Raw genomic sequence first — 15,221 nt, forward strand, 5'->3', positions numbered from 1 at the left:
CGACATATAATAAAAATACAATAATATCAAAATTAATAATTATTTAAATATCTGATTCAAACATTGAAATTAAATTTTAAATTTTAGAGAAAAAAATTAGATTATATATCGATCACCCATAGGTTCAACATGCAGCTTCTGGTTATTGTGGTTTTTGCGGATTTTATCAAGTTTTTAATTAATGGATATTTCTTGAAACTCAAAACGGATTACATATCGAATCACTGGGTTTATAGGTTCAGCCACAGATCCGAATTGGATTTAAGAAAACTGATTTAAATACACAAATATTTTAAATAGACAAAATCCCGACAAATTAGCAAAATATGTTATTAAATCATGATCAATCTTATTTTTTATCCACTTAAATATATAGTCGACTCCTAAATCTTTTAAGTTGGTGATATTGTAATATTTATCATCAATGAGATATAAAATTTAATTATGTGATGAGATTTTGGCTTAAGTCTAATGAGGTTTCGAATTTTTGGAAGTAGTGATTTAAATCTGATTTAGATATTTATAAATTTTGTTTCAGTTCATATTTTTACGGGTTTAGTTTGGCTTTGACTATTCGTTTAAATTATATAAACTAAAATATACCTTATAATTTTCAAAATTCAAAAATAAAAACAAGAAATGACATAAATTTTATAATACATGAACAAGTACCTAAATTTAACATAAAATTACTTCTGTTTAAATCTTTGGTTAAAAACCCAATAAATATTTCAAATATCACCAGTATTTTAAGCATTTTGGATTATTATTGCAGCTTTTACGGGTTTTGTACAAATATTTTGTATCCACAAACTTATTTTAAAATATGATTATAGTTTTGCGGTTGTATCTAAAAATTAAATTTCTTGAAATTATTTTTTTTTAAAACAAAAAATATACCCGCCCTTTAAAGGGCGGGTAAAAATCTAGTTAAAATATTATAGATATACGTGCAGAAAGGTCGTTAGCACAGCACATGGATAATGCGAGATTCGAATAATTTATAAATGCATATACAATACAACAATAAAATAGTTTCAATTATTAGTTTTTTTTTTACAATTATTAGTTGTGAGCCTTAACTGGTCTTTGGTTTGGGCTCATTGGATTTGCGTTGTCCTCGTTGGTGAATGCTGACAGTTTCTTGGAATGATACTGCATGCACACAAAACAGTTATGAGTCATGACTAGCAGACTAACTGCTGTTTACTAATGTTTTCAAATTTTATTTGTTGCAAATAATTAGCAATTAAATTTTGTTTTTGCATACAATAGTTAAATATAAATAAGCTGTCACATAAACGTTCTCAAAAGCGTAGTGTATTTCTTAACAGGTTTTATGTATACACATCCAGTGGCGGACCTAAGTAGGCGAATGGGGTGTCAAGTGGCGCCCCTTAAATCGTTATAATGTTGTTTTGTTCATAGAAACAATGTAAAATCAGTAGTTCTCTACTTCTCTTAGTAAAAGTTCATCACCTGACCCCGTAAACCATGGATGACATAGTGACACTTTTTACTTGTTTTCTTTTTTTTATGTAAATAGTTTGGGCCAGGTTAAATTCAATCATGGGTTTCGATTTTCAGTTCCTTTTTTAATATTTATTCGAGTTTATTAGATTTAGATGATATTTTGACCCCAAAAAAATATTTAGATGGTTTACAAAACTCAGAATATTGTCCTATAATCCATTCACATATATCTGCCCGAGTCAGACAGAGATTAAGATTTTTTGGATTACATCCAAACTCAGTTACAAAAAAAAAAATATACCTAGATTAAGCTCTTTTGTGTTAAAAAGAAAGCGTTTAAGTTTATTTGTGTTCAAAAAAAAGTTTAGGCTCTTTTATAACTAATAAATATAGCATCTCTTGGCTCTCTCAATAGTTGTATATTTCATCTACAACACTAAATTTACAAATAACTCAGTCACGTCCAAAAAATAATCAATCACAATTTACATTTGAGAAGACCATATGCTATAACAATACCCATGATGAAAGAATGGTCTACTTGTGGCTCCACCACCATTGTCAAGACATCTTCTCCAAAATCCAAACCATTAACGTTCGATTGCTTCTTTTTAATTTCTGCCATTAATCTTCCCGATCCATCTTCAATAATGAAAACTGATCCGTGGTGTAGAATCTTATAACAAGATTGTTGATCATCTTTACTAGATTCCATTACAACTTTGTAAGACGAAGATGAACCTCTTGGCGAAATCTTGAAGTTCTTTCTTAGTCGAAATCTTGTCCCGTTTGAGTTGCATCCTTCACAAGATTTGAATAACCCAAACTTTTGTTGAAATTCAAACAAGACTTCTCCGTATAAGTCCATAAGGTAAACTTCACCGCAACTCTTGGAGTCATAGTTATCCACTCGATAGATTAAGTTTCCTTTGGAATCATAAACTGTGCAGCCTTTGCTATGGTACACCAGTGATCTCATCCAAATCGTGAAACTCTCTTGCTCCGTCGTCACGTACGGCGAGCTCTTGACTTCGCCGATGCCGGAGTCTACCGGTACTGCTTGGACAGGATGAATCTGCACCATGTTTCTCAGCTGGACAAACCTAGATACTGTCGTTGCTAAAGTATTTGTATGTGTTGGAAAACTTGTATATCGATAGTATGTGTCCTCTTCGTATATATATATATATATATATATATATTGTCTACTGAATCATATACGAAGGATATGAGTCTCTGGTTATGATTAAAAAAGGATATATTCGAAAGTTTCATCCACATGTTCAATGTGAGATGCGACCAAAAATATGAAAAACTATTATGTAACGACATTAACTAATTAAAATATTATACATATACGTGTAGAAAAGTCGTTATCACATGGATAGTGTTAGATTCGAATAATATATAAATGCATATACAATACAATAGTAAAATAGTTCCAAGTTATTAGTTTTTTTACAATTATTCGTTCTTGGTCTTTGGTCCTTGCTGGTGAATGTTGACAGTTTCTTGGAATAATACTGCACACAAACAGTTATGACTAGCAGATTAACTGTTGTTTACTACCCCCAAATTTTATATTATATGTCGTTTAATTTTCACATATATGGTATGAATGTTCTTTTTATCCCTAATTTATGTATAAACTAGAAAGCTTCATACGCCACACACAGTGATAATAATTTTTAAGATATATATCATTTTCTGAAGTAAAATTTTATAATAATTTATCTTTTCAGTATAAATACATAAACTAAATTTATAAGTTATATTAATTTTATTTGACTAATCAATTTTTATTTTTTAGGTTTTGTTAAATTTAAATTAGAAAATAAATTTTATTTATATTATGTTTATTTTAATATTAAAAATTTTAAATGTATAAATTTTAGTTTAAGCATTGCTGGTAAGCTATAATCAAGTCTATACAATACACATGATGAAAGAATGATCTACTTGTTTCTACCATCATTGTCAATACATCTCTAAAATCTAAACCATTGTTTCTTGATATGTCCTCATCGCAAATCTTGGGATCAATTTTTTTCAAAATTTCAAAAAAAAAAAAAATTGTTTTAAGTTTCAGGTTCTTTTTTGTTTCTCCGATTTTCAGATTTTTGGATATTTATTTGTTTTTATGAGATTTAGATGATACAATACTCCAAATATTGTCCTATATATGATCCGTTCATATATGTTTAGGGTTTCAGATTTTTCAGTTCAAGTTAGATCCAAACAAAGTTATAAAAAAAAAATATACCTAGTTTAAGCTCTTTTAACTAATCAAAATAGCATCACTTGGCTCCCAAAATAGTTGTGTATTTCACTTACATCATTAAATCTACAAAAATAACTCGACCACAGCCAAAAATAATCAAATCACAATTTAGATTTGAGAAGACCATAAGCTATAACAATACCCATGATGAAAGAATGGTCTACTTGTGGCTCCACCACCATTGTCAATACATCTTCTCCAAAATCTAAACCATTAACGTTCGATCTTTTCTTTTTGACTTCTGCCATAAATCTCCCTGATCCATCTTCGATTGTGAAAACCGACCCATGATTCAAAATCTTATAACAAGATTGTTGATCATCTTTACTAGATTCCATCACAACTTTGTAAGACGAAGATGAACCTCTTGACGAAATCTTGAAGTTCTTTCTTAGTCGAAATCTTGTCCCGTTTGAGTTGCATCCTTCACAAGATTTGAATAATCCAAACTTTTGTTGAAATTCAAACAAGACTTCTCCGTATAAGTCCATAAGGTAAACTTCACCGCAACTCTTGGAATCATAGTTATCCACTCGATAGATTAAGTTTCCTTTGGAATCATAAACTGTGCAGCCTTTGCTATGGTACACCAGTGATCTCATCCAAATCGTGAAACTCTCTTGCTCCGTCGTCACGTACGGCGAGCTCTTGACTTCTCCGATGCCGGAGTCTACCGGTACTGCTTGGACAGGATGAATCTGCACCATGTTTCTCAGCTGGACAAACCTAGATACTGTCGTTGCTAAAGTATTTGTATGTGTTGGAAAACTTGTATATTGATAGTATGTGTCCTCTTCGTATATATATTGTCTACTGAATCATATACGAAGGATATGAGTCTCTGGTTATGATAAAAAAGGATATATTCGAAGGTTTCATCCACATGTTCAATGTGAGATACGACCAAAAATATGAAAAAGTATTATGTAACGACGTTAACTAATTAAAATATTATGCATATACGTGTAGATAAGTCGTTATCACGTGGATAGTGTTAGATTCGAATAATATATAAATGCATATACAACACAATAATAAAATAGTTTCAAATTATTAGTCTTTTGTACAATTATTCGTTGTTGGTCTTTGGTTTTGGGCTGATTTTGCATTCTCCTTGCGGGTGAATGCTGACGGTTTGTTGGAATGATACTGCACATAAACAGTTATGACTAGCAGATTAATTGCTAATTATTAATATTTTCAATTTTTTTCTTCCCCGATCATTGCAAATAATTAGCATTTAAATTTAGATTTTTTCATATAAAAATTAACCAAGAAAATTAGCTGTCGTATAATAAACGTTCTCAGAAGCAAGATATTGCTAATGCTTCTTGTTGCATTTTAAACTTAGATCATATCCCTAGTTTAACAGGTTCTATGATCAGTTTTCATGGGGCTTTATACTTGTTAATAGCCCACTGGGCCTTAATATAATAATTTTGATGATAATAATCATTACATTATACAAATATAGAGGTAGAGGAGCCACATCTTTTCATGCAATTGTACTTCTCCCAAGAGTTCATGACCACTCTATGCACTACTCTAATTCTATAATATAAGATAGATAGAAAAATGAAAATGAAAATGTAAATGTGTAACTGTATTACATGAAACTGGTACCCTTTAGACAATGGTCCTCTCAGAAAAATTGGTCAAGCCTTTTTCCTTCTATAGACATCTAAAAAGCTAATGCCATTTCCCTACAACTTCTCTTTCTATAACCCTCTTCCCAAACAATATAACAACCACATTAGATGCAGACAGCTACTAACCAAAAATAAACACACACAATAGAAGAAACAAAAACCAAAGAAAACTCCATGGACATCACAAGAAACAGCATCACCAAGCTCCATCTTCAAACACAGTCTCTATTTCCTCCTAATATGGTAAAAAGAAACAATATATTTTCCTTTCTATTGTTGTTGTATCTCTCTTCATTTTTCTGTTTTGTAGGAGAGAACTTTAGATGTTGAGCCAAGAATGGGCACAAACCCATTTGCAGAAGATTTCATCAAATCACTGCCAATTTCATCAAACCAAAGCAGTAACAGCAGCAGCAGTGAGATGGTAAATGAAAGAAGACAGAGTTTCTCAACACAAAAGAGCATTGGAGAAGGAAGAAGCAGTGGACAGAGAAGAGTGATGCTAATGGAGTCTCCTTGCACTCCAGGCAGAGGAGTCTTCAGCTTCAGTAGCAGCCTCTCTGGTAGAAGAAGAAGAAACTTCCCTTCTAAATGGGATGATGCCGAGAAATGGGTCACCTCCAGTCATGAATCTCCGGCACATTCCCTCAAGAACCATCACATCCGTAGAGGTAAGAAGAAGAACAAGAAGCCCTTTAAACAGATTCTTGAAAAGTTTTGATCTTTATAGTTCAAATCTGTGGTTCTGTTAGATAAGTTAGCCAGCGAAGTGCCATCAACAGAAGGGTTTATATTCAGAGATCTCGAGGAAGAAGAAGAAGAAGCTCAAGTCCAACACAGAGACATGGGAACAGAGATGACACCGGTCGGAAGCGTAACGACTTCAAGATGTCACACCCCCTTCGAAAGCACGTCTCCAGCGAGACACAACACGCCTTCGAACATGTCAGGTCCGTTAACAGAAACCAAAAACGTTATAGACATCTCCGAGTTCGCCAACAAGCTACGACTCAGCGGGTCAGCAGCGACTCAGTATTATAACTCAGTGACGAGTCACTGGAACTCGAGGGAAGAGGAGGAAGAAGAGATATCCAAGAGCTTAAGACATTCCGACATGGAAAGTGAGTTACAGAGAAGTGTTTCAGTAACTGTATGGGATGATGAAGACGACAAGATCAAGTTTTGTCAAAGGTATAAAGACAAATCTTGAAATAAAATAAATTTATTGTAAAATAAAAATCGATTAATTTTTTTTTGTAGATATCAAAGAGAAGAAGCCAAGATCAAAGCATGGGTAAATCTCCAAGATGCTAAAGCGGAAGCTCAGTCCAGGAAACTCGAGGTATGTATGTGCATGCTAATACGTATATTCTGTAGAGAGAACCGTATAAAAATACGTATTTTGTTACGCTCTAGTAACATATTTGTGGAGCCACGCACCAAAATTGACTAGTCTTAGTTACGTAAAGAAAGCAAAAAGTCTTCGAGTTTCTAAAGTGATGATGATATCTTTGTAGATGTACTTGTAGTTTGTGCAAGTCCCATGTGAAAGTGATTGTTTATTTTTTGAAGTAATGTCCTCTCTTGGGAAGTTGTAGAGTGTAGACTTAGATTAAGCTATTAACCATTTTATTGTGTAGCTATTTAATCATGCAAGTCTAGTGTTTATGGTTGAGTGATGAGTTTTTATTGCATTAGGTGAAAATACAAAAGATGAGATCAAATTTTGAGGAGAAAATGATGAAGAGAATGGATACAGTGCACCGGAGAGCGGAGGAGTGGAGAGCTACTGCGAGGCAGCAACATGCTGAGCAGTTGAAGAGAGCAGCTGAGACGGCGAGGAAGTTGAGTAACCGCCGTGGCTATTTGGTTGCCGGCCGTAGCTCATGTGGTTGTCTTCCCTGTAATAATAGTGGTTCTTGTCACTAACTTGGTAAAATAAAAGTAAGATATAAATGGATAACAAGGATAAGAAAATTACTGCTTTATGTGTTTGGATTAATCAATTTTTATGTTATTTTACTGCTTTATTAATGAAATACAAAGAAGGAAATATATTAGTCTTTTCTGATAACTACATACTGAACAGTCTTAAAAATTTGTGAACTTAAGACTGGATAATATAAATTAAGATTCTAAAGATTTTGAAAAGGATAACACTAACTAGTGGAAGCTTTGATTATTTTTTTCAGTATAGTAGAGTTTTGTTCTTGTTGTTTTCTTGCTTAACTAAACTCGAATTGTTGTTGTCATGCAAAAGTTTCAAATCCAGAGAAGTAAGAGATTGATTAAAGACAAAACTTTTGCGTCTGAAAGGAGTAGAAACAGTCCTCACAACAAGTCACAGCTTTTCGTTCTCCCCATAATTTTACAAGACAACACTCCTTCATTTCTTTTGTTCTTTTCTGTTTGGCTTTATACGTAATAACATTTACTTCATATATGCTAAAATTAATACTATGTTTTTAGTTTTTCATACATATAAGAAAACCTAGATACTATTCAATAATCATAAATAATATTATTTTATATAATTAATTTTTCAGTAACCTTGAACCAACAATAATTCAATAATTTTTTTAAAAGTTCGTAATTTATGTAAAAGGCTTAGTTTGTGATTTGTTATCACTAAAATGATCAATAAATAAATTAAAAAACTACTTTTGAGAAATATTTGTAAAAATATATTATAAGTTAAATTTAAACCAACAATGTGGTGCTTGCTTGAGGCTGTACATCAAGACGACACACTTTATTATTCTTATAGACAAAAAATTATTTAGACAGTCTATTCTGTCTTTTCTCTTGTTGTAACATTTGAATTCTGTCATATGAGATGAAAAGGACATGTAAAATTCCAGTCCCATGTTTGTGAAATATCAATTCACAATTTTACAGGTACAAGTCCCGATCCAAGTTAAGAACAAACCAAAAGCTAAGGCCTGCTTATGGCCCATTATTAAGATAATTAGGCCTTTCAAAGCCCAAAATAAAACGAAGCGTTTCGGTTCGGATCCATCCAACTTGTTGTTCAAGAAGTGAACCTTTACAAAAACTTGTAAAAAGCCATCCCAGTTTCTTCCAATTCGCCGATCAATCAGCTGGTATGATTCTCTAATCTCAACAAAGGGTTTTGATTCTGAGTTTCTGGGTTTTACTCAGATCTGTTAATCTTTTGATTCTGTTGTGCAGACTCTAACAAGGTTTTACAGATCGAAGTCGAAGAAGAAGATGTTTCTCACTAGGTCTGTCTATCAATCTGTAATCTTATGCTTATGGGTTCACTTAAATGTTCGTCCTTTTCGTGTTTCGATTGTGGGTTTTTGCTTATCGTAGTTTCCGATTTTGTTGTTGCGAAGGACCGAGTATGACAGAGGAGTCAACACTTTCTCTCCTGAAGGCAGGCTCTTCCAAGTCGAGTATGCCATTGAAGCTATCAAGGTAACAACTTTGCTATGAGCTTCTCTGTGAAATAGTTAGTAGCAGAGTCCAGAAAAGTTGGGGTTTTTTTTAGTGTAAAGGGGTTTTCTTTGATTGATTAGACAACTTAGGTTATTAGTTCTTACCTGTTGAAGCTATTGAGAGTAGATAGTCATAGTAGTAGCAGCCTTGAGAATTATTGAAGGAAGGGTTCTTCCCTGGATAATGATTTAAGGGGTTTCTTTGATTGCTTATATTATTGAGTCTGATGAGTGTGGAATGATTGCAGCTTGGTTCTACTGCAATTGGAGTGAAGACAAAGGAAGGAGTTGTGCTTGCTGTGGAGAAGCGTATCACCTCTCCTTTACTGGTTTGTCTGCCTAATATTGAATTCTCTGCTTCTCAAAGTTTTCTTTCGTTCAATTAGCTGAGTTTCTGATGTTGCATTATCCATTGAATCGTATTAGAATTCAACATCAATCTGTGTTAAATACTACCTTTTAAATTTGAAGATGGGATGAAGTATAACTGTATAAGCATTATATGTTACTTATTGTGGTGATATCTCAGTCTATGTTAAAATACGTCTTACAATGAATAGTATCGAGAACAACATCAGACTGTGTTTTATACTTATGGTAAAATACTACATTTTATTTTTCAGGAGCCGAGCAGTGTGGAGAAGATTATGGAAATTGATGACCATATTGGTTGTGCCATGAGCGGTTTAATTGCTGATGCGCGTACACTTGTTGAGCATGCAAGAGTTGAAACTCAAGTGAGGGTTTCTTTTTTCTTTCGTTCCTTTTAGCTTTAAGAGATCTTTAACGTTATTGACTGCTTGTTTGCTGCTGTACAGAACCACAGATTCTCATATGGTGAGCCAATGACTGTAGAGTCCACAACGCAAGCGCTGTGTGATCTGGCTTTACGGTTTGGTGAAGGAGATGAAGAATCAATGGTAATAATACCTGATAACTCAAATTGGAATCTTTAGTTGCTTTGACATCTCTTAGCTTAGGCTTTAGAAATTGCAATTTGGACATGAGTCATGAGTATTTTATTGCAGTCTCGGCCATTTGGAGTGTCTCTTCTCATTGCTGGTCATGATGAAAACGGACCGAGCTTGTAAGTATTTTTATTCACTAAACCTTTCTTCTACAGAAATGATTCACTTGTGAGAAAGTGGCTTGCTGATCACATTGTTAAACGTTTCGGTCTTGGTTACAGGTACTACACGGACCCGTCTGGAACATTCTGGCAGTGCAACGCAAAGGCCATTGGTTCAGGGTCAGATGGAGCTGATAGTTCTCTTCAAGAGCAATTCAACAAAGTAAGTTTAGCTTCTATACAATAATACCTCAGTATGATTGCATCAGTTACTGTTATAATCTTTAGTTTCCTTAATAGGATCTGTCACTCAGTGAAGCTGAGACGATCGCTGTGTCTATCCTGAAGCAAGTCATGGAAGAGAAGGTACAAACTTTTAAATCCAAATCCTAGTTTTAGAATCCAATCTAATTGGTCTTGTCTGCGTAGGTGACTCCGAATAATGTGGACATCGCCAAGGTAGCTCCAGCGTACCATCTCTACACTCCAGAGGAAGTGGAAGCAGTCATTAGTCGTCTTTGAGGATGATGCTTATCATGGGTGATTTGTTTATCCGCCTTGTTCTAGTTCGGATTTTGAAACAAAAGACTTTATTTCACTTCTGTCTGTTAGATTCGATGTTTCATGTGACAGTCCAAGTCTTGTTTATGTAAGAGAACCTTTTCTTTCCCTATTGTCATTCAAGAACCCTCTCGGATTTGACTGACTCGGAAGGTTTCAGACTCGGGGCTTCGTTTTGTTAGCTGCTATTGGGTCGGAATCGCGTTAATGGGCCTTGCTTTTGTCTTGACTATTAACCCATTCGGCCCGAGTAACAAAAATCATATATCAACCTTGCATGCTGAACTTGTTTAATATTATTTTGTTTAGTGTTGGTTAGAAAATTAAACAACAATTATCTCTTAAGTCAATGAATTCTACAAATTTTGGTTTAAATTTAGTGTACTTTAAAAAATTAAAATTTATAAATAATATAATTGTATAATTATTGATCTAAAAGCCAACAATTATCTAATAGACGACTAATACTATTACACCAAGTAGAACACCGGAGTACAAAGTAAACCCTGTCAACAAAAAGTAGATCGAAATCGAATGTTTTTTAAATTTTTTTTTTTAAAAACTATAAACTCAAGCACTGTATTATTATGTAACTAAATTAAGATAGCTGGTGCGCCACTCCAGCCGATTGTATCCAACCACCACCATGTAACATGGTACCAACCGTAAACCGCCCAGCCTCGGCATCCGACATAACCGGTTTATACCCGGCCCATTTAACTCTCTTGCTCACATCCGCCCCAGGCCCAGTATTCCTATACTCTCCGTACACTATACTCGCCGGCGGGTCAACTCCCGAAACCCACGACATCCACCCTGAAGCTCTTACCACCGCTCCAATCTCCGTCTCCATGATCACCGTCGTGGAAAACGCCTTCCACGGCCGGCCTAGATACGTCGGAGCAGTCACCTTGCCGTTGCCGGAGATACTGCACCGCTGGATCGACATACCGGAGTTTTGGTTCGGATCTTTCTTGCCCTGAGCTGTTATGGTGTTGAACTGTCTTGGAAGAGGCTCGCGCGGCATGATTTTGCAGCCTTGGAACACGACGGCGGCGCTTCCGAAGATGAAGTCGATTGTTCCGGTGACGTCGCAGTCGCGGTAGAACTGGCGGTTGGAGTGAGGGTAAAGAGTGTCTTGGAAACCGTCGAAGGAGCATTGGTAGTAGACGGAGAAGTCGGAGCCTGATCGGAACGCCACCGCTTGATGTTTCACTGCTCCGGCGGTGTTTATGATTCCGATGTCTTTCATTATGAATCCTTTGCCTTGTATAGCTGCAAACACGGAGCAGTTTTAATAATCGTTGTGACAAAAATACAAAAAAAAAAGTAGCAAAAGAGGATAGGCGCGTAAAATATGTTTTTGGTTCGGTTTGTTTGATTTTTTTTTTGGTTTTCTATTTTTTTTTTAATTTAGAAATACATGAACTATTTTAGGTTTTTACAAAATTCAATTCGACTTCGATTCTATATTAAGAACCAGTTAAGACCTGCAAATTTTAGATCTAATTTTGTTCCAATTCGATTCAGATTTTTAAAATTTCATATAATTCAAACAAAAACTATAAAAAGGTTCAAGTAATTAAAAACTTTGATAAAATATCAGATAATCTGAATTGTTTTGATAATTTTCTGTTTGTAAAAAGAAATTTCTATATAATTCAAATAAAAATATTTGGGTGTTTTGGTTCTCAGATAATTTTCTGTTTGTAAAAATATTTTAGATATATAATTATTTAAATCAAATATAATTGATATTCATTCAATTCTCGTTTTGATTTCCTATTTCGAATTTAGAAAAACATAAACCGTTTCGGTCTGATTTTGGTTAAGGTTTTTAATTTAATTCGGTTTTATATAAAATGTTAGTCTAAAAAGGAGTTTTCAGGTCTAGGAGAGGACTTACCAAACGTGGCCGTTTCATAAGTCGGAGTCCCGTCCACGAAGTTCTTACTGCCGGAGATAATAGTCTTCGTCTTCCCGTCGCCGTAGATCATAACATTCCACTTACCCTTATCCATCACCACATTCTCAACGTACGTTCCACCTTTCACGTATATCACAAACACCTTCAAGCTCTTCTTCGGCACTCTCGCCACCGCTTCATTCACCGTCTTCACATCCCCCGTTCCATCACCCGCCACCGTCACATCCGGCTTCAACCCCGCCGTCTGCAACAGCCTCCGCCTCGCCCACTCAGGCGTCTGCTGCTGGCTCACCAAAAGCCGTCTCCTCCGGTGTATCGGAACTCCGAAGTCGCTCAACGCGGCGAGGATCTTGGCCACGATGGCGAGGCTGTTGCTCGTGAACTCGGTGGACCGACTCATCGCGGACTTGAGGCTCTGAGTGATGTTCGAGTTCGCGTACTCCGTCTTGTTCTGAGCCAGCTCGTCTAGCGAGTCGAAACACGTCTCGTGGTCCGTCACCGTCGCGCTCAGCCAAGTCTTGAGATCGTCGACGGTCGAAGAGTTTAGAGTCTTCTTATTGCTCCCGTCGTCGTCCATGACCGAAACGGTGTCGTTTAGCCGGTCCAACGCGTCCTCGATCATCTCCCCGCATACCCTTAACGCGGATTTGATCCTCACGTCCTCCGTCTCCTTGGCCAGCTTCTCCGGTAAATCGGATATCCCGTCGAGCTCGTCGATGATGACTTTTAACGAGAGCTTGAAGAGGATCGCTGGATCCGTTGTGTTGGAAGCAGGAAGCTTCGAGATGCTGTTGAAGCAAGACTCAGGGTAACGAGTCACGCTGCAGATTGTTTTAAGTGAGGTGGATGGTGTTAACTCGGGGGGTTGACTCAGTGCTGGCTCGGAGGAGTTCTTGTTGTGAACCACGGCGGCGACTACGGCGGCGATTATTACGGCGAGGAGGATTACGCCGGAAATGGATAGTAGGATTAGACGTGTTCTTGTCTTTTTCTTTAATGCTATATCTTGAGCTTCGTCTACTTTTCCATATCCTTTGAAGGATTGCACCGAATCCATAATGCTAAAAATGGGTTAAAGCAAAGCTCCTTTTAGTTTGGTTTCTGAGTTCTTACTAAAGACACTTTTGGGGTTTGTGTTATGTTCTGTTGTTGTTATGTGTTGTTTATGTGTTGTTGTCGTTTTATATAAAGTGTGGAGGCAAAGAAATGTAATGTGAATCTACGAACGTGACTCGCTAGTTCCATGGGGCTTTCTTGGTGTGTGCAAGTGCGCTAGTGTGTGATAGTTGACCTCTCTGCATGTGGAGATTCATGATTAGGTTGTAATTATTTAACTACGTAACTTGATTATAAAGTATAGTCTCCACCATGTAGCCTTTAATTTTTTGTCTTCCCAATCAAGGGCAACAATTCCATGTCTTATAAACCCATTCATAACAATTTAAACTTTATTTTAGATGAGATTGTACGGAGTTGTTTAAAATAATTGGGGATCATGTGGGTTGACCTAGTTTTAAATCATGATTATTTATATAAACTTAGAAATTTGTTTGAAGTTTTTTGGTTTTGTTCTTTTTCGTGTAATTTGAATGTCTGTCATTTTTTTGTGAAAATATATACACATATAAGTTTCCGTATGAATTAAACTAGTCGGTAATACGAGCTCGTACGAACTTTATGTAATTTATGAAGGTGGAAAAAATCAAGCTACTATTTGGTACACAAAATTCTTGAGGACAATAATTGATTTTTGGCGCAAATTTCAAGTATACACATTGGAAATAAAGAAAACTACACATTAAAATGTACATAAACAAATAGAAAATTGAAGTCAGGAGAATATTATCTGGCAAAGATTGAAATGGCCATGTGCTTGTCTAACAAGTGGCGTCTCAATCTTAATCTCTTGCAGTCTTAAATCCGACAGGCGACAGCACAAAGTTTTACAATTGGTTTGGTAACATAGAGGAGTTCACTAATACGTGTAGATAATTAGGTTTTCATGTACTGATTAATAAAGGAAGATAAATAATACTAACAACTAGATTAAGACCCGCGCCTTGCGCGGGATGAACATTATATATATAAATTAATTTATATATTATATATTTATAACATATTATGAAATAATAAATATATATTGAATAATTAAAATGGCATTATGTACTACTTATATAATTAAATTGGTGTGAACATATAAATAAATTTTATAAATCGAAAAAATATTTTTTCTATTTGATATAATATATAATTAAATTTAAATGATAGTAACATATATATGGTATATTTTAATATTAATATTTATTAGATGATGTTTTTTGCTCATTTTTTTATCATTTGTATCTATTATAGCAAAAAGTCTAAATTAGTGATAACAAAATTTTCACTATGGGATTAATGGTTTAAGTAATTTATAATATTTTTAAAAATTAAGCTGTCAATATTTTTTCAAATTTTTTTATCAAAAAAATGTTCAAAGTAAATTTCAAAATTAAGATATTTAAGTATTTTTATATGGCATATAGTTAAATTTAAAATGATACATATATTTCTATATCTTTTATTTTTGATACTTATTAAATGAGACTTTCAACTTATATTATTTTTTAATTATTTGTATCATGTCATAACAAAAGTTTTAAATCATAGATCACAAAATTTGAATGTGAAACTTTTAAAAGTTTTAGTAATTTATACTCGTTTTTAAAAATTCAAAATATAATATATAAATAATTTTTTTTAATTTTTCTTATATGGTTACTGTGATTGTTTAATTTATTTTAATAGCTTAAAATTAAAC

At 34.5% G+C, this 15,221-nt stretch overlaps 5 protein-coding genes across 5 annotated transcripts; 2 read left to right on the forward strand and 3 right to left on the reverse strand.

The window, feature by feature from the left end:
* Positions 1 to 1,830: 1,830 nt before the first annotated feature.
* LOC125610065 (protein LURP-one-related 3-like) lies at positions 1,831 to 3,412 on the reverse strand. The gene has a single exon (XM_048781747.1). The coding sequence runs from the start codon at positions 2,555 to 2,557 to the stop codon at positions 1,952 to 1,954; it is 606 nt and encodes a 201-aa protein (XP_048637704.1). The 5' UTR covers positions 2,558 to 3,412; the 3' UTR covers positions 1,831 to 1,951.
* Positions 3,413 to 3,774: 362 nt separating this feature from the next.
* Positions 3,775 to 4,461, reverse strand: LOC106345810 (protein LURP-one-related 3-like). Its single transcript, XM_013784994.3, has one exon. The coding sequence runs from the start codon at positions 4,459 to 4,461 to the stop codon at positions 3,856 to 3,858; it is 606 nt and encodes a 201-aa protein (XP_013640448.1). The 3' UTR covers positions 3,775 to 3,855.
* Positions 4,462 to 5,252: 791 nt separating this feature from the next.
* On the forward strand, positions 5,253 to 8,363 carry LOC106350996. The gene is made up of 5 exons (XM_013790815.3): positions 5,253 to 5,646; positions 5,714 to 6,074; positions 6,156 to 6,594; positions 6,664 to 6,745; positions 7,102 to 8,363. The coding sequence occupies exons 1-5, from the start codon at positions 5,578 to 5,580 to the stop codon at positions 7,330 to 7,332; spliced, it is 1,182 nt and encodes a 393-aa protein (XP_013646269.1). The 5' UTR covers positions 5,253 to 5,577; the 3' UTR covers positions 7,333 to 8,363.
* A 56-nt stretch (positions 8,364 to 8,419) lies between these two features.
* LOC106345808 (proteasome subunit alpha type-5-A) lies at positions 8,420 to 10,639 on the forward strand. Its single transcript, XM_013784989.3, has 10 exons — positions 8,420 to 8,507; positions 8,596 to 8,648; positions 8,763 to 8,844; positions 9,113 to 9,193; positions 9,488 to 9,601; positions 9,683 to 9,784; positions 9,893 to 9,951; positions 10,054 to 10,156; positions 10,234 to 10,299; positions 10,363 to 10,639. Exons 2-10 carry the CDS (start codon positions 8,635 to 8,637, stop codon positions 10,453 to 10,455), a joined length of 714 nt encoding a protein of 237 aa, XP_013640443.1. The 5' UTR covers positions 8,420 to 8,507; positions 8,596 to 8,634; the 3' UTR covers positions 10,456 to 10,639.
* A 237-nt stretch (positions 10,640 to 10,876) lies between these two features.
* LOC106345802 (pectinesterase 1) lies at positions 10,877 to 13,589 on the reverse strand. The gene is made up of 2 exons (XM_013784983.3): positions 12,401 to 13,589; positions 10,877 to 11,769 (listed from the first exon to the last, which is right to left on the reverse strand). Exons 1-2 carry the CDS (start codon positions 13,476 to 13,478, stop codon positions 11,093 to 11,095), a joined length of 1,755 nt encoding a protein of 584 aa, XP_013640437.1. The 5' UTR covers positions 13,479 to 13,589; the 3' UTR covers positions 10,877 to 11,092.
* Between the last annotated feature and the right edge of the window lie 1,632 nt (positions 13,590 to 15,221).

This window comes from Brassica napus, chromosome A6 (assembly GCF_020379485.1).
Source record: "Brassica napus cultivar Da-Ae chromosome A6, Da-Ae, whole genome shotgun sequence".
Classification (NCBI taxonomy): domain Eukaryota; kingdom Viridiplantae; phylum Streptophyta; class Magnoliopsida; order Brassicales; family Brassicaceae; genus Brassica; species Brassica napus.